The sequence below is a fragment of the Bacillus rossius genome, chromosome 18, assembly GCF_032445375.1.
Source record: "Bacillus rossius redtenbacheri isolate Brsri chromosome 18, Brsri_v3, whole genome shotgun sequence".
Classification (NCBI taxonomy): domain Eukaryota; kingdom Metazoa; phylum Arthropoda; class Insecta; order Phasmatodea; family Bacillidae; genus Bacillus; species Bacillus rossius.
Window position 1 is genome coordinate 3647267 of NC_086345.1, and position 25822 is coordinate 3673088.

At 36.7% G+C, this 25822-nt stretch overlaps 2 protein-coding genes across 5 annotated transcripts in view; one reads left to right on the forward strand and one right to left on the reverse strand.

Annotated features, from left to right (window-relative positions):
- Positions 1-370: 370 nt before the first annotated feature.
- Positions 371-9451, reverse strand: LOC134541236 (transmembrane protein 258). Of its 2 annotated transcripts, none has more exons than XR_010076576.1 (3): positions 9317-9445; positions 3121-3466; positions 371-800 (listed from the first exon to the last, which is right to left on the reverse strand). XR_010076576.1 is itself a non-coding variant. In XM_063384508.1 (3 exons), exons 1-2 carry the CDS (start codon positions 9317-9319, stop codon positions 3227-3229), a joined length of 243 nt encoding a protein of 80 aa, XP_063240578.1. In that variant the 5' UTR covers positions 9320-9451; the 3' UTR covers positions 371-800; positions 3224-3226. The 2 variants fall into 2 exon arrangements, 1 of the variants encoding a protein (XP_063240578.1); XM_063384508.1 differs by having other exon boundaries at positions 3224-3466; positions 9317-9451.
- Positions 9452-9558: 107 nt separating this feature from the next.
- LOC134541469 (USP6 N-terminal-like protein) overlaps positions 9559-25822 on the forward strand; it is a 54095-nt gene continuing 37831 nt past the window's right edge. For 2 of the 3 annotated variants that reach the window (XM_063384952.1, XM_063384954.1), the window contains exons 1-4: positions 9559-9773; positions 10475-10716; positions 17678-17909; positions 21591-21870. In XM_063384952.1, the coding sequence (XP_063241022.1) occupies positions 10562-10716; positions 17678-17909; positions 21591-21870 (667 nt within the window). In that variant the 5' untranslated portion in view covers positions 9559-9773; positions 10475-10561. The other variant, XM_063384953.1, reaches the window with a different exon arrangement.

The window sequence follows — 25822 nt, forward strand, 5'->3', positions numbered from 1 at the left end:
CTAGTAAAGGATGGCTAATACAAATATCCCAGAATACTGTAAAGACACAATGTGAGGTTTCAACCAAAGTAATAGGTACCAGTGCCATTACTTTGGTTCGTTTTAGGTTGGAGAAAAAATGCTTGGAAATTTTATTCTTTAGAATTTGATGGTAGCATCTCTTTTTGTATGTACAGTAGAATCCGGTAGTGTATTTTTTTTTAAGGGGGCAGGAAAATGTTATGAGCGGAAATATCAATTTGGCATTTGTCAGTGTTAAAACCACTGATGGGTACTGACCTTAATAACAAATTTGTATTTATTCAACCTGAAAACAAAACCCGATATTCCGAAAGGCCTAATGTTAGGGTTCCAGGGAAAAAAAGTTGAGTTTGAAAGTACCTACTTTATACTTGATTATCAAACAAATCAATTAATTTTTATATGTAACTTACTTCACCCAACAATCACACAGCAAACTACTAATGCACGTAAAACATAATCATGTTTGAAATGAACCAAACCAACACACAACATGTAATGTATCTTCCGAGATATTGGCAAACAAAAAAACAATCACAGCACCCTAGAAAGAAATGCACTCTGATGTACTTCACTGTTCACTGTCTTCACACACAATGCACAAGTACCACAATTTCTTGACGCAACAGTAAAAATAAATTGAAAATTACAAATATTCATCACTGCCATGAAAACAAATCATTTTTGGAATGTCTGTATCGTATAATTTTCGGTAATAGGTTTTAATAATCGAAGAAACTTTTGCACCATTTCTGAAGACTTAGCACACCTACAAACTCCTGGAAAAAAAAAGAAGAGAAACAAAGCTGATTAAGCACAGCGATATTTTTATTCCTGCTTACATTTTGTATACAAAGGGGTGCCACACCTTAACACACTTTCCAAATCATCTAAAGAACTGTGAATTTTACTACGACAGGGATCTCACTGAAAAGTAGTGTGTCTTAGACGCAAGGCCCTGATGGTAGTGCAAAGTTACATATGCTTATTGCTAACAGACAAGTTATGCAATATACACACAGTTCACATTCACAGTTATGGCCACAGTAACATTTAGTAATTATTATTTTTTTTAAATGAGTTGAATTTGAATAAAAGTAGTCTTAAGTAATGGGGAGGGGTCCGCCAAATTTACTTTTCCCTGACCATCAAGTTTCTCTCAATGGCTCTGATGATATTGTGGCATAGGTTTTATCAACTGCTACTAAAAATAGGTAATGAAAAAATTGTCACATTTAAGCTGTACTGATAAAAATTAATAACATTCTTCGAAAGATTATCATTCCTGCAAATGTATAGATAGATTGATTTGAATCACTATTTTGGACATATTGACATTGCTGGTTTGCACTGGATGCCACGGAGAAAACCCGAATAACGGGCAAAGAAAGATGTCATTTAACACATGATGATTATGGCTTGTTTTCTGTGTGTTTGTGTATTCAACTTTCTTTGTCAGTTTTGGTTTTCTCTATTGACACACAGTACAAATCAGCAATGGTGTCTCTGTCCAAAATATTTATTAAAATTAATATCATAAGTGTTTAATGTTTAATAAATATTTGGAAAATGAGATTATCGAGGCAATGTTGTGTGTGTAAATCAGAATTTGGACTTCTAGTAGTAACCAGGACACAATTAGAAAGGAAAAGGAAAGAAGAAGAAGAAGAAGAAAAAAACAACATATTTATTTGAATATTAATATGACTCTTTTCAAACTGATAACTGGTAGCAGATTTCAGGCAACCAAAATTTTAAATTTAACACAAAGTGCAATGCTTATATAATGGAACATTTGTAGAACATGACCCAGATAACACACAATGACATTAAAATGCAATATCTTAAAAAGTAAAGCAGACTAAGGCATTCCATAACATTCCTGACCATTTCATCTCCCCTGATTAGTCCCAAATCATTCTGACCAGAGGAATCCTGGGTGTAAAAGTAAGGTGGGGATTTCATGTTACACAGTTATGCACCGCAACATGCCGGGTGGTATCTGGTGTGAAGGTGGACTCAACACAGACTATACACTCATAAATTAAGGTTGTCAGGGTGTAAACCGGTCACAAAAAAATTCTGAAACAGTAATGGCATTGAAAGTAAAGAAACTATAAATTCCAGCAGCAGATAACTTGCATTGTTTTTTTTACGATTCACTTCAGTTTATAGTCACATATTAAACATAAATCATACCAAAATTATTTCTGAAAAGGTTTTAGCTCACTAACATAAAAAAAAAACCCTGTGATAGTAAATAATTCTGGATAGGCTGTATTTCGAACTACAGCCACTAGGGGTTTGTTTCATGGATTTCCATCAAGCTGAACGGGAATATTAGGTATGAAACAAATAAATACATTTAACAAAATCAATGTTGTTTTATATTTGACGTTAATTCGATGAACGTATTACTTGATGGTCAGGCGGCCAGGCCAGAAAAATTTCAACACCAAACCACGACAAACTCGACCCATCGTTCACAACCCCTGGCTCAACTGACTCCGTATCATCAGATCCGTCCATTACCAAACAATTCTCTGCGTTCCCCGTCGCTTCTCGCGAGGTGGACAGCTGAGGCTCGCTTGAGCACAAATTCCGCGCCTCATTCGGAGACTCGTTTTGCCCCGCTGGCTCGTTTCTCTCGGCTACTTTCTGCCTCATTCGATACCTACGACACTTCTCTTGATTTTTTTACTAAAAACTATTGTGATTGTGTGAATTCAAGTCTCACTACTAGAGACATGCAAAATTTTCGGATTCATTTCGCGATAGGCTAGCATCAAAACAACCATACCTTCGTACCGCTTCTGCGATTGGCCCACATTTTATCCGGGGAACTGTGAGCCAATGGGAAACACTACACCAAGAAAGTGCCGAATCACGGAAAGCCAGTTTAGACGTCTCAAGCGTCAGTAGCCAATGAACAGGTGTCATTTCCGCGAGTATTTAAAGGACTGTGGAGTCTATCCTAGAGGCCAGTGAATCCGCTAATTTTGCAGGTCTCTACTCATTACTCATAAACGACAAGTCTGTAAGGACACATTATTACTTTGTTAGTAAAATTATAGTGAAAAAAACTAATTTTCTCCATACTTTTTGTGTGTTTTTATTTGCCATCCTGAATCCCGGGATCGCCTGCGCTCAGTCCCGAACTCCCGGGCCAGGACGGAGCCCTCCGACCACGGGGGGACACTACCTGTCATATGTAGATGCCGACCCAGAGCAGCAGGAACACCACCCCGAAGCCCGAGAAGATGGCGGCGACCAGCGCCACCACCAGCTCCTTGAAGACGTCGCGGGTGAACTTGGTGCTGGTGACCTCGTAGACGAAGAACCAGGCGGTGAAGAAGACGCCGATGCCCAGCAGCACGACGGTGAGGTGCGGGAACACGGACGGGTTGACCGGCGACACGTAGCGCGCCATCGACTCCGGCTCCAGCTGGGGCAGCGACACACACGCACACACACCTGTAGTGACGCGCGGTTTAACACCAGCCTCCACCTTAGTTAAAAATGACACTGACTAACCTAACCTAAACCAACATAACCTAACCTTATTCGACTGAAATAATTAAAAATGACATTGACTAACCTAACCTAAACCAACATAACCTAACCTTATTCGACTGAAATAGTTAAAAATGACCAAAACTAACCTAACCTTATTCGACTGAAATAGTTAAAAATGACATTGACTAACCTAACCTAAACCAACCTAACCTTATTCGACTGAAATAGTTAAAAATGACATTGACTAACCTAACCTAACCCAACATAACCTAACCTTATTCGACTGAAATAGTTACAATGACCAAAACTAACCTAACCTTATTAGACTGAAATAGTTACAATGACATTGACTAACCTAACCTAAACCAACATAACCTAACCTTGTTCGACTGATATATTTAAAAATAACATTAACTAACCTAACCTTATTCGACTGTAATAGTTAAAAATGACATTGACTACCTAACCTAACCTAAACCAACATAACCTAACCTTATTTGACTGATATAGTTAAAAATTACCAAAACTAACCTAACCTTATTCGACTGAAATAGTTAAAAATGACATTAACTAACCTAACCTAAACCAACATAACCTAACCTTATTCGGCTGAAATAGTTAAAAATGCCCTTAACTAACCTAACCTAACCAATCTAACTGGTAGTGACACAGTATAGGCAAGGCTTTAGGTTTTATTGTTACTCCCATCTCATTTTTAAAACAGAAGAGTTTACGTGTTTCGTTTTTATTTTCATAAAATTTGTTCTGTAATACTTACTCCATCAAAACAGAGCTAAAAATTTACAATATGTACCTATGTCAAAAATGTACAGTAGCCTATGTCAAAAATGTTAATTTTACAGGGCAGTCAAAAAAACACTTTCAAATTACGTACTATATTTACTAAATATATTAAACATTGACCGTTCATACATGTTCATGCAGTTCAACACCATCGATATGCCACATTTTTTTCAGTAAATTAATTTTTAATAAATTGGTCTAAAACCGATACATTCAGAACAAAAAAAATAGATAAGAGCATCTATGGTTTCAGATTGATTCCATAAGAGATGCACAGTAAAACAAATTGAATTAATTTTTTCTGATCCGACTTTCACTTTGGCACAATATTTTGTCTGGATTTTCCAACATTAAAAGATATTTTTTTTTTTTTTTTTGTGATTTGAATTATGTTACGGTTAAATGCTACTTAATTCCATTATATAACTTTCATTTTGGTGTTACGGTGTATTAACTTGCATTGCGGTGTTATGCGATGTTTTGAAGTTCTTTTCGATTTAATTTCGGTTAAATCGTAATTCACCGTATAATCTTGTGCCTGCACATTGGGTAGCAAAGCACACTTGAAGCACACGAAACTGCATCAAGTTGACGACCCTGAGCCGGTTAACAATGAGGAGAAATGATTGTGTAATCCACTGAAGAACCTGACCATATTGTCCAGATGAGAATTAGGTAACTAGTGTTAATCTTGCAGCGAAATGAATTAAAAAAAAAAAAGTGTGTGTGACAGAATTGAAACTTCCTTGGCAATTCAAACCTCAACTCGTAAGTATATAGTAAGGAGTAAAACGGCAGAGAGACAGAAGACAATTTTCTAAATAAACACAAATTAAGAATATTATTACTCAACTTCAAAGTAACTGCTCAGGATATCAACAATTATCGATAAATAAATAATGAACAATTAACAATAAATATTACTCACGGTTGAAACAATACTCATATAACACTGTTTAACTAGACTGATTTAAACAAGTAGGTATTTAAAATAATAAGTAAGGCACAATAAGCTCAAACCCCGCTGTGTTGCCCTATGCCCAAACACTCCCTTACTAGACGCCAGCAAGTCAGGCGCAGCGACCCGCCTATCCCTGCAGCATGGCGGGGTTCAACCTGAGCCGCACGCCGCCACGTGGAGCCCGAAAAGTTTTCCGCATCGTCAGCAATCTATTACCCGTACTTTTCGCGTCAGAAACGTTTCACAACAATGTTTCACGAAAACGTTGCATTGAAATTCGACCTCGAAAGAAGTTCCCCTCCCAAAATCAATCTAAGTAACACAGAATGACTACTTTATTACACTGTGTTTGAGAGGTTGAATCACTGGCCTCCCACCACGGTGCTACGGGTTCAATCCCCGGCTGGGAAAAATGAAACGTATCAGAAGTTTCTGTAGGCCGGTGCGTTTTCTCAGAGTTCTCCAGTTCTCCTACTCCGAATTATTCATTCACCAGTCCTCCGTGGTCACCTTGCCAACCCTCGTCGTCTTTTATGGCCCTATGTCAATGAGACATAAGCCCTAATTCATTCGTACATTAAGTTCTTTTAGTTACATTTTACATTTTCCTGTATTATACAACACTTTCTGATGTCCCATACCCGATGGCTAGAGACAGGAAAAATTCGCGAATTCATTTCGAAATAGGCTAAAATACAAATAGTTATACCTCAGTGCTGCCTCTGCTATTGGCTCACAATAGACCTGGATGACTCTGGACCAATGAGAAACACCCGACCAAAGCTTTATCGAATCACAGGCTGCTACGTTGGGACGTCTCACAAGACAGCAGCGAATGAGTGGGTGACATTTGACCAAGTGTACGTATAACTATGGAGTTCATCCTGAAGATCATTGAACCCGCAAATTTTTCCGGTCCCTACCGATGGCTTAGTTTACAAACACATTATTTCCACTATTCATTGTGAAAACATGATTTTAAAAAACTGAAAGACTAACACTTAGTCAGTCAGTATTAAATTACCCATATACTAATATCTCAGAGTAGCAGCTCCTGAGATATGAGGAGAATAACAATTGAAGTGAAAGGGTTGTTCAAGGTCAGCTACACTAATAATACATAAAAACATTTAAGTTAAATAATTATTTGGTAAAATTCTCGTATAACTTTTCCATAATAAAAATAAATTAAATTTGGAAAATATATTTTTGAACACTAAAATGTAAACAGTATTTCTTAATTCCTACTGGTTTCTGAGAAATAATGGTTTTAGGTCATATTAGATAGCCTATGCAGTGAAGCAGATATATATCATATAAAGAAAAATAACATGTGAAAAAAAGTTTATTTAATAGTGTTTTTTACTTTAGACAAAATTACAATATTAAAATTGTCATCAGGTGTCAAACTTATATCAATATTGATGTAATTTTGCAAAAACTTGCTAATATGTCATAATCTTAATACATATAAATCCAGTGTCCTGATGTTTGTTTCCAGTGAACTCTTTACCATGTCAACCGATTTCGATGAAAATTGGCATTTAAGTGTAATTTTTTCCAACTTGAGAGATAGGATAGTTTTTATTTCAATTAATAGTCTTAATAATTAATAATTAATAATAAACTGATCATCAATGTTGATTGGTGTTTAAGCCCGGGACACAGTGGGTACTTCGTCTCCATGACAACGTTGCGTGCTTGAGAGTCGGGAAACCATCGGTGCTATTCGTTTTTTCTTCGGTACATTACAAAGCATTGTATTAAGTTTTTGTCAAAATTAATTAATTTTTATTTTATTTCATTTAATATAACTGTAAATAAGAGATTTGGTCTCATTTCCCCCCCCCCCCCCCCCCCCCATTAATACAACCGTGCGAAGCCGGGTCGGGCAGCTAGTCTAATATAAATATGTCTGACATAATTAGCCCAGTGCATTGAGCTCCTGTTCGGAGAACTAAAGGTACAAAGTTTTATTCTACGCTGAGTCTGGAATTTTTCACTTTAGAAAAATTTCCCACTCAGGTCCAGGACTGGGGGTTGTGATTTACTTTCACGGAAAGCTATGGTAAACCATTGCACAATCAACCTGCCACGAAAAACCCAGGCACACCTTGGTTTCCCACCGCAACATAACCTGGGGTAATTTTTCTGGGACACAAATGTAAAGGAATGATCATCAATATGATCACGTATGCAAAGCAAATACTCCTGAATTGTATATGTATCACTGTAGGAAACATTTGCAACGATCAACAGTCATTATTTTTTGCAACAATCAGTGTACAGCTTGACGTCTGGAATTTCAGCTATCCGAGCGAGCAGATTATAATAACCAGCCAGGCGCAAAGACATAACTAATACTCCAAAAGGTAAATGAGTTATGATTCTTGATAGGAGTCACATCCCGTAAAAGAACGAAAAGAATGAAAAGAACGAATCTTTTGAACAAATCATTATATGGAACTGATTCAAAAGAATCGATTCGGCAACAAGAATCGTTCTGCCAATTATTATGTTTGATACACGCAATGACAATTCCTGTTATATGCCAAGTAATGTGCTATCGCATATAACAAGTCGGTGCTTCGTGTCTCCATACTGCTACAAATAATCCCTGTCAAGATATGACGGGTTTGGATGCACAGTAGGGAATCACGTAATTTGTTTTTAAAAATTATTATTTATGTTCCATTGCATCACAATATCCAAATGCAGAATATACAAGTTGTTACATATGGAAAAACCACAGAATCGACAACACAATTAAAGCACATGGTGACGGCCACTTCACTGCATAGGCTACATATTGTACCCTACAAATGGTAATTTCCCAGAAACCAGTATGAACTTAATATCGCTGTTTATAGGGTAAATAGAGGAATGCCTGTAATGTTCAAAAAACATAGTTTCCAATTTTTTTATATAAAGCCCGCCACACACGGTACAATATTCCTTACATTATTGTAAGCTAGGAGTCGTACTGGCTCTACTACTAGTTTCTTCACTTGAATTCAAACTGGATACTAGTAGCTGTACGAGCTGGGCTACTGTTTTTGCGTAATAGACAGCGTCCTATTTTCGTTGCTTGGTGTGTTCCAATATTTAAGGAGTGGCCAATCAGAACTCACGAAAACAGCACGAGGGGTTGTTTACACTTTTAAGCGTGCATGTCGTGATAAACATGGATGGAAAGAAGTGGACTAGTGACCAACTTCTCGTTTTAATAAATGCATACAAAGAAAAGCCTTGTTTGTATGCAGTAACAAAATGTGAATTATCATAATAAAAATTTGTTGTGGAGAATATTCTCTTAATAAAACTAGTAAGGCAGCTAGAATCGTGTGCAGCAGAAACTTGTAGTGCGCCTAGTGTTTCAGCTAGTAGCCTACACAGTACAGAAACCAGTAAGCATTCTAGTAAGCAAACTAGTAGAAAATATTGTACAGTGTGCGGTGGGCTTTAGGTAATGGAACAGTAGCGACGCAAGAAATTTACCTAGATTTTAAATATTAATATTGTAGCGGACCTAATCCAAACAACCTTTCACTAAGTCACTATTCCGATTATTTCCCATAAACCGCTACTCCGAGGTTCACCCCTATACACTGTACCAAATATGTGGTTTATACAAATAATAGTCTACATAGGGTACAGCAAATAGAAAACGCTTCATTTTGTTAGAAACTCAGTCAAGTGTATGCAAATGAGGATATGTTAATAAAGATTTTTTTCCCCCAGAGTCTTGCATATAAACTGCCGGTCTGCCGGCAATCTAGTTTGCTTTAGAGGTTGACTTACAAAGCGTAAATAGCGTACTTAAAGAAATAATTGATGAAATAAATAAATTAAAAAATGAGTAAATGCTTCTAATATAAAAATGGTAATTAGTACGTAACTATCCACATGATTGCTCCAGCATAAAGTTATGCAGAAATTATTAATTAAAAAACTAGTGTGCTAGAAAAGTGGTACACTTCAAAAGTTAGTTTTAAAACATGTGCTAATACAAACCATTTTAATTCAAATTGTTCCCACTTTATCACCAAATTCACCACCAATTCTATTTTCCTCGCTTCGTAAATCGTAATACGTGGCCACTCAAACAAATTGACAACAAACACGTTAAATTTTTATTTCGTTATTACTTTGTTTGTAATGTTAATCGATTATAGTTGTTGCTATCGACTTAATTCGAGAGGAGCAGTAGTTCCTGTCACGTGATCGTACGTAGTATCCGGCGTATCAAACGACGATCGACGAGTGAAATGGAGATAGTTGTGGGTCGAAAGTTGCCTGGAAGCTGTACAATTTTTCGATGATAAATAAAAAAAATTAATTATTAAACATGTGTTTTGCAGAAGGAAATATTATTCCCATAACATATTTTTCCACGCAAACCTTGTAGCTGTGTGAAAATCTGCTTTGATCGACATTTGTTTAAGTTCATTGCTTATGTTTGACGTTTCAGGTATGAGGTTACGTTCGTATGAAAATTTCAGTTGTTATTTTATATGCTACCAGCAGGACATAAATAAGATGATATCATTGTGGGGTGTACCAAAAGTGTACAGAGTTAGGCGTAATCGTAGTATAAGATATTTTTAATTTGTAGGTTGTGACCAAATAAAGCTTAACCTGTGTGGTATTTGAGTGTTTACATAGAGGTACCGTTTGAAGACCTGCATTCCTGAACGTAGATACGGATCAGTTATAGTGGCTCTGGGCTACAAGACATACTTGTGTTAGAGCTAAGGTTTCCATAATGTTTAGAAAAATTATTATTTGATTGAAAGTAGAGTTGATTGTAAGTATAATTGTGTAATATCATTCAGAGTAGTTCTCTTGAGTAGTTAAGCTAATGAAAAAATAAAATATTGATAATGGTATTTTAGAGTTCCTCTCATTCTAGTTGTTGAATCTGTTAAACAATTGGTTAGGTTATGTTGTCTATGGTTAAAATTATGTAAAATTATGTGAATGGTTGGTTAGTTTAGGTTATCTACATTTAAATTACCGTACTTAATGATGTGATTTTTGGGACAAGCAGAAATCACAAATATGCCCTACTATTTTTTTACAAGTAATTTTTATTTCTTCAGGTGGCCACATAAACTTTAAAATAAACTTTGTTCAAAATTCTGATCTCAGCCTGGTGTGCCTTATTTGCAGGTATGATATGAGGATCGGTAACTACTGAGACGGGGTTATTTCTGAAGGCAGGATGGTGCAAGCTGCAAGATTTTTCTTCTGGCCGGTATGAGCGAAGAAGAGCTTCTGCTGAGAGCGGCAGAAGAGAGGGCAAACATAGTGAGCCGCTATGCCCGTGGTCGCGAAGAAGGCGCTCCCATTGACCCCTGGGAAGACCCTGGATTCGAGCTGTACCATGTCACTGATCGCTATGGTTTCATACAGTAAGAATGTTACTTTAACTGACTTTAGGGACTTGCCATATTCTCTTAAAGTATTGATTTGCTAGAACGTGAAGAGAGTGTTTGTCAGGGGCTGAAACGAAGCACCACAATCATAAGACACTAGGCTGGCTTTCCAGAGGTCCCGGGTTCAAATCCCAGACATTGGTTACCCATGGCTTCCCCACTCCGGGGAAACGCTGTGACGGCTTGGCAATCCTATCTACAATACTGTGGTGTTATGGAAGAGAGGGTTAAGTCAAAAACATCAAATTTTAAGAGAGGTGGAAGAAAGTCTAATATTATTTTCACGATCAAATATTAGTCGTTATATGATTAATTATTGATATTTTATACAGGCAACACAAAACTACAAACCATATAAAGTGTCAAAAGGCATATCCTTCAAATAATCCTTGACTTTCTTCCACTTCTCTTAAAATTTGATGTTTTTGACTTAACCCTCACTTCCATAACACCACAGAATAATCCTTGTCTGTTGTAGTGCAGTATCACCTCGATGTTTATGAGACATATCTTGATAAAATATAAATAAGCGATCAGCATCAGGGAATCCAGGAATAGCGAGGAAATTTGAATTATCAACACATGGAATAAACAGGGAAACGTGTGGTAGGTCTTGAAGTTTAAATAAAATGGTTTGACCCACAGGCATGTTCCCACTGCCAACCATCCGCCTGTGGAATGCACAATTTGGAGTAGGTGTTGCATGGATTTTGGCCATGCGTTTTGTAATGTGCTTCAAGTGCTGACTGAGGGTTATGCTATCATAGATAGTGGCTGTTCAAAAAAATTATTGTAACATTTGCATTTTTGGGATTTACAAAATGTTGCTTGATAAGTACGCTACATAAAAGTGTGGTTTTGAAATGTTTGGGTGCTAAGATTTTGACAGCTTTGGTAGCAGGGAATAAAGGGGTTTTAGAGTTCATAGATCATAGGCTACAGGGACATATAACTTAAAAAGAGAAGCAATTACTAAGCACCCTAATAACTGGAGACAAGAATTTACCGTTTTATTTTTAGCATAATTTCGATTTTAAAACAGGATTTCAGTGTTATTGTTTTTATTTTGTATTAAAGCTGTTTTGCAATACTTGCTCCGTCAAAATAGTAGTAAAATTAATATGCAGCATTTTAAGATAAAATAATTTGTAATAATGGTCTAAAACAATCAAAACAATAAAAATAAAATAGCGAGCATTCATAGTTAAAAATGATTTAGTAAGAGATGCACAATAAAACAAATTACATTAATTTTTTTCTGATCCATGTGCTTTGATACAATTTTTTGTTTGGAAATGACATTCCTTGAATTTCAAACATTAAAAGATGACTTTTTTTTATGATTTGAATTAAGTTTAGTTTAAATGTTACTTAATTCCATGATATAAATGCGGTTTTTTGACATGGTTTTCGGTGTTATCTCAATTTACCATTTAATCTTGTCCTTACTAATAACATTGGACGAGAAGACTTGCAAAGATTAAGTAGTAGGTATGTGGAATTCTTTGCTTTGCCATAATCATGAACAGACAAGAAGCCACAGTAACTACTAAGCAGACTCAACCTGAAGGCAGACCCGGTCCTCCAATCATGGCTGTCCTTAGCGAACCATCTCAACGTGGTTGCAAATTGCCCTTTATTATATTGTGCTGTGATACCAGGCGTTCAGTTGTTTATTGCCTTTCGGAAGTGGTTGAAACAGGGTTTGTGCCAAAAGATCAGGCACACCATCTCACTTCCACGGACGTTGCGTAAGCCCAGATGACAAGAGTAGTTATAATAATCATGTTTTCATTTGTCAGATACTTTGAGTAGCAAGTGCTTTTCGGTGATCGTTTGAGTAAAATTATAATAAAAATTGGATGGTGCTGTGTCGGAACACACTGCCATTGGTTAAACATGAAACGTCTATGTCAGCTGCATGTCAGTGGTTGTGCAACACTTCACTTTGACTGATGTTCATATCCCACAGTTCGGAGACATCTTCGACAGATGTGTGGGTGCTGTCTTCACTCGATATGTTCATTAGTACAGGTGCAACAGCAGTAGAGCTGGCTCGTTGGATTCTGCGTCATTCACGGAGCGTGCCACGGCAGCTTTGCGACCTGCCTGAAACGCTATTTTTGGCTTGAACAGATTGCTCTAAATAAACTCTTTATGCGAACACACGAATCATGTCTGAGTCGTGAGTTGCACTGAATAGAAAGGAGCGATAGCATGGTTTAGACCAATCTACGTGGTTCCCCTTCCTTCTCTGCCAACCTGCCCGCCCGCGACGCAAATTCAAGGTCATATCAGTGAGCTGACTATGTATGGTAAATAATGACACTGCACTTACATGTCTAAGACTAATAGTTAGGGAATTATTAAGGCAAGATGATATTGATACTTTTGTTACAGTACAATTTTCTGTTCTGGTACCCGTATGTTTCACGTATAAAAACATTGGTATTCAAATAATATTCAAAAAGTCCTGTTTTCATAGCCCTCCACACATTTAGATCGCTTAGCATAAGACATGGACTCAAAATTAGCCTATATAGGACTCGTGTGAATGGACAAAAACATTATTAGCCTACCCATGCATTTCACTTATACATAGTACTGTTAATTCACTAGATTTCTTCAGACACTGTGACCATACACACACAAATATATCTGATCTGGAATTAATTCACTTGAATTTAAACATTTCAAAATAGCAAGTATGTGTCCATTACCAATGCAGCCTTAACAAAATGATCTTGCATTTATTTATAAACTAGCAGTTAGAGGATATCCAGAATTTTGTTTTTGGTGCTAACACAACCTTTGCTTCATTAAATAATTACTTCTTTTTGTCAGTCAATTTGTTGGCATTTACAAATTGTCCACACACTTATTATTTGGAAGTTTTCAACTTTTACATGTTAATAAATTGACATAAAATTATTTAGACAGCAGTGGACTGGCTAAATATTAGACAATTGTTACATTTTTACTGAAAAATATTGCCACAAAGGCCTTTAGTATTAATGTAAGGATGCATGCTACTCCTTTGTAAAATGCTGCATCTGTGATTCTTTAAAGATCATTGCATTTATTCGGAATTTTGACAAGAGTGCCCGACATCTTTTAAGATGCACTTTTCAAGGATTGTCGAGGCATGATATACGGAAAAAGCCAAGTGCTGTACTGTCACCAACTGTCTGTCCTTTCTGGTGTATCACTGCACGTCGTGCTAGGCAGGCTGTCTATTATAGATCCACTTGGCTTTCTCTCGACCGAGTTGGCTGTTTAGGGGCGGAGCCCTGGGTGAAAAGGGTGATTGTTAGAGAGGTTCTGCATCAACGTCCAGCAACGTCTTTGTTAGTTGCAGATCTGCAGGTTGTCAGGGTTGCCACCTCTTTAAATTAGTTTTTTTTGCTCATTAATTTATATAATATCCTAATATGAATGTGGGTCAATTGTAACAAGAACAAATAGCCATGCACTCTTATGATATACATTTTTGAACTAAACATATGTATGAAGCATTAGTTCTAAAAGTATTTATTTTTAAGTTATTATTCAGAAATCAATAATTTTTTTTCCCTTATCAGCCCAAAACCTAAGAATTTCAAGGATTTATCAAAACCATTTAATAACACTTTTTGAAGTGATAAAAATACTATATAAACTATCAACTATAGTTATATTTACAATTCAATTTAAATCATAGGCATGATTATAAATTATAGATGCAAAATATTTAGAAAACTACTTTATTAAGAAATGTTTTGCAAGTTTGATTTCATGAAAATTTTAAAAGAGGGTTGAAGTTGTATATCACATTTATAACTTTATTATTACATCATTACTTTTTTTAAGGTTTTTAGTTTTTGTTTATCAATGCATCCTGAAGATATGGTTTTTATTTGTACTACGAGATCAGACAAATCTCATAGTATATGTCTGAGGTTAGCAAATGGGAGGCAGTAATGCTTAGTAAATCTTCACTACTCAATAACCTATGTAATTTAAGTTAGTGAAGTTAGTTTGATTTTTAATTTATTGGTAGTATTAATAGGAATGGAAAATATGAAAACAATCAGGGAAAACTGAAAGGTCGGGAACTCGGGTATTACGTTATAAATTTTTATCTAAAATACAGAATTAGTTTAATAATTTCCTGTAGAACTTAAAATTTTTTGTAGTGACAATTGCAATAGCCTGTCCTGGAGGGATTGGCTTTGAACGAAAAGAAAAATTGTAATGCAGGTGTGTATTAAGAGCAGCTGTTTAGCTTCAAACATGACATCGCTGTAGAGGGTGTTCTTTTTGTTACTGAATGCTACTGAAACTTAAGGGGCTGCCTTCCATTTCAGGTCATGATTTTATATTGATATTAATCACAGATCAACTTGTAGACTCTTTATTAAATGGTTCAATCTTTCACGAAATGAAAAATATACACAGCACATACTTTTTGTATAATAAGCTGCCAAAATTACATTTTTAATGTTTGGGTTGTACAATTTAATTGATTGCAGAACTGAAACTTTGTAGGTTTAACTGCAGTGCTACTGACTTCTTCACAATATGGTTTGCATTTATATTTTATGTTTCTTGCTAGCCAAAATCCTCACAAATTTGAGAATTTTGAAATGTGAGGTAAAATTAAATAATATTTTTGGAAATAAATTTTGACAGTTTCTAGAAGTAGCCAGTAACATTGCAGTTAAACCTAAAAATGTTTCAGTCCTGTTTTCCAATTTGTTCTCTTTATTTGCACGGTCCAAAAAAAGTTAAAATTATAACTTTAGCAGCTAATTATGAAGAAAAAAATGTGATGTGTATATTTTTTATTTATGGAAAATTTAAAAAGTCTACTAGTTGATATGTAATTACTGTAAATATGAAATGATTACCTGAAATGGGATGTACCCCCTTAACCTGAAATAACTAGCCATTGTGGTTGAGTGGTCATGTCATTTAGCTCCAGAAATTATTTTTGGGTAGAAAACAGTGAAAAAAGGGGAAAGTCAGGGAAATTAAAACGGTCAAGAAATACCTGGAAATGTCAGGGAAATCACCAAGTATTTCTGTAATTTTTTCTTGTGGCAGCAAAATTAAACCGAAAATACCTTTTCCACCATCTTTCAGGCACCTCAAAAACTGCTGAAATGTTTACTGATCACGAAATTTCGTTGATTTTTCCTGTTCCTGAAACCCTGGTCTTTTTACTGGAAACACAAAGGGGAGTAAACTAATTTCCGTACGCTTATATACAAGTTCGATAGCTTTAGGTGAATCTATAGCAATTGTTTATCTAAAATGGCATTAATTTTGCTGAGATGGTAAATTTTATACATACATATATATACATACATATACATCTTACAACCCCCCCCCCCCCCCCCCCCCCCCGAAAAAGCAACACTAAGTGAACCGCGGGATAGTTTTGTGTTTGGAAGGTCACGGAAACTTGTCAGCTGTAAAGATCAGGGAATTTTTGTAATTTAAAGCTCGTAGCAACCCTGAATACAGACAAACACTAAACTAAAAAATGAAGAAGTAGCTAGGCTTCCGGGTTGTAGCCGCGTCCTTGGCGAATAATTCACCGACGTTTCGGTCGACATTGCGGTCGCCATCATCAGGGAGCAGTTATACCTACTGAGGTTTTCTCAGCAGTTGTCCTGCCTTTATTTACTCTTGCCTGAGGGGAAGGTATATAAAGGCAGGAACCTTTGACACAGAATACCAAGCAAGCCTCTAAATACAGACATCGCGACACTCACATGCATCAGTTAGCCAACTGACTGAGGGGAAAGGGTGACCTCCACCCGCCGGACATCCACACTGATTAAATTAAAGCCGAGCAACATGCGACAGCTTTTTTACATTTCCTACTGGACCGTGAGCCACCTTAATCTTAAATTCGCACACTTCGCACCCCGCTGCCGTCGTTTCCAGTGATTTCGCGAACAAAGTGACGGGGTCGCATTCTTGATTGATGTCCCGCGTAGCGAGTTATGGGAAGATGATAGTTCCCTGGTATCGCTGTCACACGCTCCCGACCGAGCGTACGAGGAAACGGTGGTGAAGAACCTCAGTAGGTAACTTCTCCCTGATGATGGCGACTGCAGTGTCGACCGAAACGTCGGGGAATCTTTTGCCGAGGACGAGGCTACAACCCGGAAGCCAGGCCACTTCAGACAATGGCCGTGAAAGCCCGCGAACATATGTATTATATAGCTTCGAATCCTTACATTCATGTTTTATTTTTCCAAGTGATTTTTTGGAATAGTTTTTAGTGGTTTTTTTTCTTCTTAATTTATATTATTCATTAAGCTTCCATTAATTTATTGTATTCAATAGTGTGGTCCCAATGTTCAGTTTAAAAGTGTTTTTATTTTTATAATGTAGTGTAATAACACGAGTAAATTGCAAACCGGCCTAGTGCTGAATTTTGTTCGTGTATGAAATAAAATAAATAAATAAACAGGGCCGGTGCAAGGTAAATTGGCGCCCTAGGCGAAAAACCTTAATGCCCCCCCTAACCCCTTCCCCCCCCCCCCCCCCCCCCGAACTGGTCACCCCAAAAAAAAGTTTTCGTTGCCTCAAAAATACATCTTGTAAGCCTAAGATTTTGTCAACAATCGAATGTAAGCAGGCTTGTGTTTTTTTTTACTTTTTTAATTTATTACAAATAATAAACAGGTCACCGTGGACTTTAAATAATTACTTGTATCAACATAAACATTCCGAACTGTTACAAAAATCCATTTTCATCTAGTTTCAATAATCGTTAAACATGTCGTATCAGCTGTTATGTGTCGTGCTGCGCCGCCCCCAGCTACTTGGCGCCCTGGGCGGTCGCCTGGTTCGCCTGTACGAACGCGCCGGCCCTGCAAATAGATAGATTAAAGATGGCGGGGAGTGCCGTGCGTGTGAGCGAGTGCCTGACCGTTGCCAGCGACAACCGGCTGCCCCAGCGCGCGGACCCCCAGGAGCTGCGCCTGCGCCAGATCGAGCTGGAGCGCGAGAAGAAGTGGCTCAAGATGCTCAAGGCGTGGGAACAGACGGCGCCCTCGGACAAGCTGCGTCGCCGCGTCTACAAGGGCATCCCCGACTCGCTGCGGGGCCAGGCCTGGAGCCGGCTGCTGGGGCTGGCCGCCGCCCGGAAGGACCAGAGCGGCAAGTACGAGGTACCTTTCCCTCCACTGCCAGCCTGGACAGAGACAAGATTTTGTGTCCAATTTCAGTTGAATGTTTTTGACGTGAAAACGTCTAATAAATCGATGAACGCCGGCTGCACGCACAAAAAAGTGTCCCGTTACGCACATTGTCCCGTTACGCCGTGTCCCGTTACACTGTGTCCCGTTACGCTCATTGTACGTTTGCGCCGCATCTATCTCTCCTCCACTCGATTGGAACAACCATCGATTTAACTTTTTCGAGGCACATTAAACTAGAAACACTCCCATTCGTTTCCTACTTTTCCTATATCATCGTCCTATCCTTAACAGAATAACACAGATTGGAAAAAGTTAAATAGCAAACATGTACAAAAGTTATAGTTAAAATGATCTCTTCGTTAAAGTAATAAACATATTTGATTTAATAAGTGCAAATAAAAGTAAATTTATCAATTAAATTGTAGATTTCATTTCACTCCTCCTTTGTATCCATACAAAATAGTGATAATTCAATAAAAATGATTCAATTTTATTCATAAAAAGTATGCAATCATTTCATCAATGTTTTGTTATGGCGTCTTCACGTTAAACTATCGTCCGTAAACCGACTTTACATACAACCAATTTTTTTTTATAAAATGCTTACTCAACCAAAATAGGAATAAAATTTATATTGCCACATTTTGAAGGTAAAATAATTTTTTTTTATAAATTGTTCCAAAACAGATTTATTCAGAACAATTAAAAAAAAAAAAATAGCGAGCATTTGTGGTTTAAAATTTATCCAATAAGAGATGCAGAGCAAAACAAATTTAATTAATTTTTCTGGTACATTTTTTTTGTCCGAAATTAACAACATTCCTTGAATTTCAAACAGTAAACAATTTTTTTTTTTATGATTTGAATTAAGTTTTTGGGTAAATGTTACTTAATTTCATGATATAACTTGCTTTACGGTGTTGTTTCAGTTTTATTGCAATTCACCATATAATCTTGTCTCTAAACATAGATCTACATAGCTTAAGTTATGTTCATATACATTATACATAGAAAAAAGATTTTGTGGCTTTATTTTTAGGCCAATTCCATTTTTAAAACAGGAGAGTTTGGTGTTGCAATTTTATTTTTTATTACAGTTTTTCATAAGGATACCTAAATATTTTATGATCTGTATTTCAATAAAACAGTGTCATTTTGACTGATAGGTAATGCGCTTGGAGCAATAAAAATAAATCTTCATGTAATTGTTTGAAAAATGTACCAACGTCGTAGTGTAAATATAACAATTAAAAAAAAGTAAAAAAAATATATATATATTCCAATTGCCTTGATTAAACAGACATGCTGAATACTTTACATAAATTGAATTTAATATATTAAGTAGTATTACATTTTTGGGATTTGAGTTAAGTTCTGATTAAAAATGCTGATTAATTACATGACAGTATTTGCATTTCGGTACTTTATCGCAATTCACAGTATAATCTTGTCCCTAGTTATACACTTATTATTTTGGGTGTATTGATAAATGCTGTTTAAACCAAAAATTTTTTTATCCTATAATTTGGTAGAGGGTAGCTCGTGGCACATTCAACTGTTAGAATGTTAGCAAAGACTTGTGCAGAGCAGTTTTTTTTTTCCTGTGTTATTTTAAAAGTCACATTTTATGAAATATTTGTGAATGCCTTTATTGTAACTGCAATAAAAACTTTACATAAATAGTTGAATAAAAAAAACTATAAAATATGATTTCAAGATTTTAGGAATATTTTTGCAGTGCTTGAAAAATGCTTATTCGCTTGTTTAACGTGAAAAAAAAATTACAGTTTGTCTAGGGCTGTGCAAATACCTACTAGTTTTTTGATGCGATGCAAATATCAAATCTAAGTTTAAAATATTTGTGAAGGTGAATCGAATTGCGAATTCTGTTCTCGACAAAGCTGTATTACACTTATTTTATAAAATACAGGATAGAAGCAACAAAGAATATTGTTAAATGTTGTAATGTTTGAACTGATCAAGTGAAAAACAAATTGGCTCTATATATATAACAACATTCAATAAAATTATAAAATAACCATGCATAATGTTTAAGTAACCAACTTTATTCAATTAAAACATACACATCACAAAAATAAAACTAAATATTTTCATAAGCAAACTTTAGGCTTCCAATGTCTTAAAGCTTTGCAACAAATTTGAAGCTCACATCAGATACGAAGCTTTGCATCACAACCGAAGCTTCAAATAAAACTAATAGCAAATTTTGTTGCGAAGTGAAATTGAATATTAAGAAGAGCTAGTTTTTTTGCCTGGTCGAAGCTTTGCCCAGGCCTAAGATTATTGCACTGTCTGAAGTTTAGACTTTCTGCTCTTCAATGTGGTACGTTTTTAAATAAAGTATTGCTAATATTTGATGCCCATTAACATTTATGGTGTTCAACAATGACTTAACCTTAATGCTGACAGTTACACAAAGTGTATTTGAATTTAAATATATAATCTAAATAATAAATAATTTATTTTTGATGTTTGAATATTGGAATAATTAATGAGTATAGAGTAGATCTGTGTGAATATCATTTGTATAGTTTAAATTAAATTTGAATGAAAACAACAAATTATTATCAAAACTTGAATATTGAATTAAGAATGGGAATTTTTTCTTAAAAACTTTTTTGTAACAGTTAAGTCATATTTAAAAAAAAAAAAAAAATTGTAAATTGTGTTTTATGTTATTGGTTTTAAATACTACAGACTTATTATTAACAAAGAATAGTTTCAAATTTTTCAGGAATTTTTTTCTTCAGTGATTTGTAAAACTGCGTGTTTGAAACTTGTCAAAAAAAATTTTCCAGAGAACAAAAAAAATCACCAGCCTGAACTTAGCAGTTCTGCTGTTCTTTGCACCAATGTTTAGATGAACTCTGGGTTGTTTAATGTATTGAAACTGGGATATTGTTAAGCAATGACTCTCTAACCTCAGGTTTTATCTTTGCACAAAGTGATGCAACAGCTTCACTACACAAATGAATATATGTTGTTTGTAAGGGTTAGTGAATGCTAATAATACTTTATTCATTATGAACTATTATTTACTCTGGATGTTAATGTTTCAGAACTTTGGTCTATGCTTTAATTTAGTTAACTTAGGAGATATTGTTATAGTTTCAGACAGTGGCGTAGCCAGGATTTGTGTATGGGGGATGTTAAGAAGCATGCCCTCCCCCCCCCCCCCCCCCCCCCCCCCCCCCCCCCGTATTAAAGCGGTGGGTGCGGGGGTCCTTTTCTCGGGAAAATTTGGATTTTAAGGTGTAAAATAGTGCTATTTTAGCAGTTTTCGGTACTTAAATTTAAATATTGTAATGGTAAAAAATTTATTAATTTTAATATGAAATTTGTTTGAGTGATGAATAAGAAATTAATTAAAGATTTGGTGCTAGGGGGGGGGGGGGGGTGGTGTTTGAACCCCTAAACCCCCCCCCCCCCCCCCCCTGGCTACGCCTCTGGTTTCACAAAACACACACTCATATAAATTTATATATTATGTATGTGGGAATATTTGTAGCATTTACGTTATGGTTACAGAATAAAAAAGTATTGCAAGAATTAAAATAAACAAACTTGTTCTTAAGCGTTGAATATCGGCAGAGGCCCATGTCCAGGCTGTACTGGTGGCGTGGTCCACAGGAGATGCGCCAGCTGGCGTGGCGCTGGTCCCCGGAGATCCGGCAGATCGACCTGGACGTGAACCGCACCTACCGGGACCACGTGGACTTCCGGGAGCGCTACGGCCTGAAGCAGCGGGCGCTGTTCAACGTGCTGGGGGCGTACAGCGTCTACAACCTTGACATAGGCTACTGCCAGGGCATGTCCCAGATCGCGGCCTTGCTGCTCATGTACCTGGACGAGGAGGACGCCTTCTGGGCCCTGTCCGTGCTCGTGGCGGACCGGCGCTACGGCATGCACGGTGAGCTCTCCTCCTCCTCCGTGCGTCCCGTGCCGATTTCTTGTTTGATAAAATGCACTGCGATCCGTATGCAAGTTTTCCATTTTGGGTTAAATAAAATTAAAATTCCACTGTTGTGGTTGACTATGTGCTGATGATACAAAATTTAAAGCAAACACAGGAGTACTGCACACATCCATGTGAAAGCAGATATGTTATTTTCGTTTATCTTCGCATGCGTAAGATCAGTGTTTTTAAAATGCACTGCCACCCGTATGCAAGTTTTCCATTTTGGGTTAAATAAAATTAAAATTGCACTGTTGTGGTTGACTATGTGCTGATGATACAAAATTTAAAGCGAACACAGAAGTACTGTTCACATCCGTGTGAAAGCAGATATGTTATTTTCGTTTATCTTCGCATGCGCAAGGTCAGTGTCTTTTTAGGAAAATAGCAGAGAACCAAACACCTGATGTCGTCGCCAACATGGTTTACAGCAGCTCTGTGTGGTCAGTGACACCTGAGATGCAGTTGGCTATACTCACTTAACGAACATCGCGAACACAGCCAGAATAGCGTCCTGTGTGGCCGTAGCTTAACAGTGACACATCTAGTTTGAAGAGGCCTGATTTGTGTTACTCTACAGAAACTACCTAAGAAATGTTTCTGTTAGCCACCAATGTTTTGTGTAGAACCTGGGAAAACATTTGTGACAAAAATTTTAAACCTTATTTCTAGGGATGGGAAATTCGATTCTTCGATACCCCGATACCCATCGATTCTGTGAAATTAATCGAGAATCGAGAATCGGGGAAAAACGTCGATTATTTGCATTTTCGATTACCTAACCTAATCTTTGCGTCCAAATTTAACTACAAACATACAAAACATATGTGGTACTGGAATAAAAATGCCAAAACCAGCAATATATGCTTTCTAAAATAATTTTCCCTGAAAATTTTAAACATTCGGAAGTTTAGTGAAGATTTTTGCCCATTACTACTGTTCATAAATCAGCTATACACGTCTGTTTACTAACAAATATATACCCGTAATTTTAACTACATATTGTTTTGATTTACATACAGTAACCTCTTTTTTTTTATTCCACTGTAATTAATGGTAATAAAAAGGAATATAAAAATTTATTGTATCCTCGCCGCAACGAAAATATAAACGCCGAGGACTCGCACCAATAACATAATACAACTGCGTAACGTAACGTACAAATGTACCATACCTTTAAACATTTTAAATGATTATATACTTATAATTGCCCCGACTGTTAATAGTTACACTTATTACTGCCGGCTTTAAATATATATTAGGCGTGGCTTAGGATAGCAACATAACATCACAAGATACCATAGATGTAGTAGCCATAGAGTATATATCCATGGATTAAATACACTGCTACAGCTTGCTGCCGTGCTGTATGGCACGATATAACAATTTGCTACGAGAAAAAAAAAACGGGCGCTTTCATTTTATCACAAATGGTCGCTGGCGCGTTCAGTTTTACCGAATCAGTAAGATTAGATAGCTAGCACGTGGCCGCCGAATCAACTAAGGAAAGCAGCATCGGCAAAACGTAAACACGTGCCTACTAGGTAAGTAAGTTATATTGATTGCAGCGACTTCACTTCGAAATTGTTGTATATCTGGAAGTATTTGTACTGTGCTTTTAAAATGCTTTAAAAACATTGTATACTTCCGAGTGTTTACTAGGTTTTTTTAATTACGATCATGTCAAGTGAAGTCTGGGAGCATTTTTTTATTGATCCAAACGACAACAATTATGCAATTTGCCAAATTTGTAGTACGAAAATTTCGCGAGGTGGTTCTTCAAAAACAACAACAAACATGAAAAAACATCTTGGGAAACATACCGTATTTATTGAAAATACCAAGAAGAGAAAACTTGATTCAGCAAATAGGGGCTTGGACTTACCAGCTCATGCAGAGAAATCAACTTCCTTGCCCTGCAACAGTGGTTCATTGTTTTCATCACCTTTGATTCCAGTCAGTCATCAGCCTTGTTCATCTCCTAGCAAAAGCAGCAGCACTACTTTGTCAATACCCCAGTCATCTGCTTGTACAATACTTGAACCTGATGATCCTAGCTCACCTAATCCCACAGACATTCTAAGCAGTTTCAAACAGTGCCAAATGCTGAAACCGAAACCAAAACCAATAGCCAAGAAATCCCTTGTCCAACCAACACTCAAAGAATTTATAACTCAAACCTCACCTTTCAAACCAGGTGACTCAAAAGCTAAATCAATAACTAGACATATTGGAAGAATGATGTGCCTAGATAAGCAGCCTTTTAGTATTGTCGAGGACAGAGGGTTTACTGAATTTGTGAAATTCATGGAGCCAAGGTATGCAATGCCCAGTAGGAAACATTTTTCAAAGAAAGTGATACCAGAGATGTACAATGAGTGCACAGAAAGTGTTAAACTACAGCTGGCAGATGCAGAGTATGTGAGCCTTACAACAGACATGTGGACTTCAACTAATAACGACGATTATATGAGTCTGACGGTGCACTTTGTCGACAGAAATTTTGTTCTGCAACATCTTTGTATCGAGGTAATTCCATTTATTGAATTCTCACACACAGGGTCGAACATTTGCACTTTTATCACAGAAACTCTTCAAGAGTGGAATCTGAGTGAAAAGGTTGTTTGCATTGTGAGAGACAATGGTAGGAACATCGTAAGTGCCCTAGAGACATCACAGTTTCAACATCTCTCTTGCTTAGCGCATACATTTCAGCTTGTTGTTAAAGATGGGTTACTTAACAACAAGAATGTAACTAGTTTGACAGCAGAATGCCGCCGCATTGTTGGTCATTTTAAACACTCAAGTAAAGCATGCAAGGAACTGAAAAATGCTCAGTCTGTTCTGAGTGTAAAACAGCATAAAGTCATCCAAGACGAACCCACCCGATGGAATTCTACATTACACATGCTGCAACGTCTACTTGAGCAAAAGCAGGCAGTCACCCTAGCTGCAACGAAGCTCAATTTGCCTGCAGAACTTTCGACTGCAGAATGGAATTTACTTGCCCATGTGTCTGACTTACTGAGCATTTTCAACCATGCTACACTTGCTGTTAGTTCTGCAACTGTGACTGCATCAGAGGTAATACCGATTGTTAACAGCACACGTAGAGAGCTACAAAAGCCAGCACCCAATGGCTCAGGAATTCTGGGTATGAAAAATGATCTAATTTCTTCATTGAACTTAAGGTATGCAGAAGTGGAGCAAGAAATTTTGTTTGCAGCAGCAACACTTCTTGATCCTCGACTAAAATGCCATGTGTTTGTTAACCAAAAGTGTGTTGAAGTGGCACAAAATTACTTAATTGAAGAAGCAACAAAAACCAACTGCTCAGAGCCTGAGTTACCCAATGTCCAAACAAAGCAAACAGCAGCACCAGCAGCGAGTCATGGAATGTGGGCATTTTACAACAACATCATGAATGATGCCAAGTGTGAATCAAAGGAAACCTCTGTGAAGGATGAAATAAACACTTACCTTCAGGAACCAATTCTTCCTCCCACTGCAGACATTTTCAAGTACTGGAAGGAAAATTACAAATTCCCTAACATTAAAAAACTGGCAAAAAAGTACCTTAGCATACCACCATCCACAGTGTATTCTGAGAGACTTTTCAGTACTGCTGGCCTGATAGTTGACCAAAAGCGTCATCGATTAGACCCTGAAACTGTGCGAAGGCTTGTTTTTCTAAACAAAAACTTGTAAATTGTTTTGTTCACAGAAGTGACATTGTGTTGAGTTTTGAGTAGGCCTTATGTTTTTTTAATACATTAATTTTCATCCTCTGGGTTAATTTTTGTATGATCTAAAACTAGTGATGTCTAATTGTTAAAAAGTGAACTACAATATCTTTCTTTTATATGTACATAAATTAAAAGTTTAAAACAGTTTCTACAATTTGTAT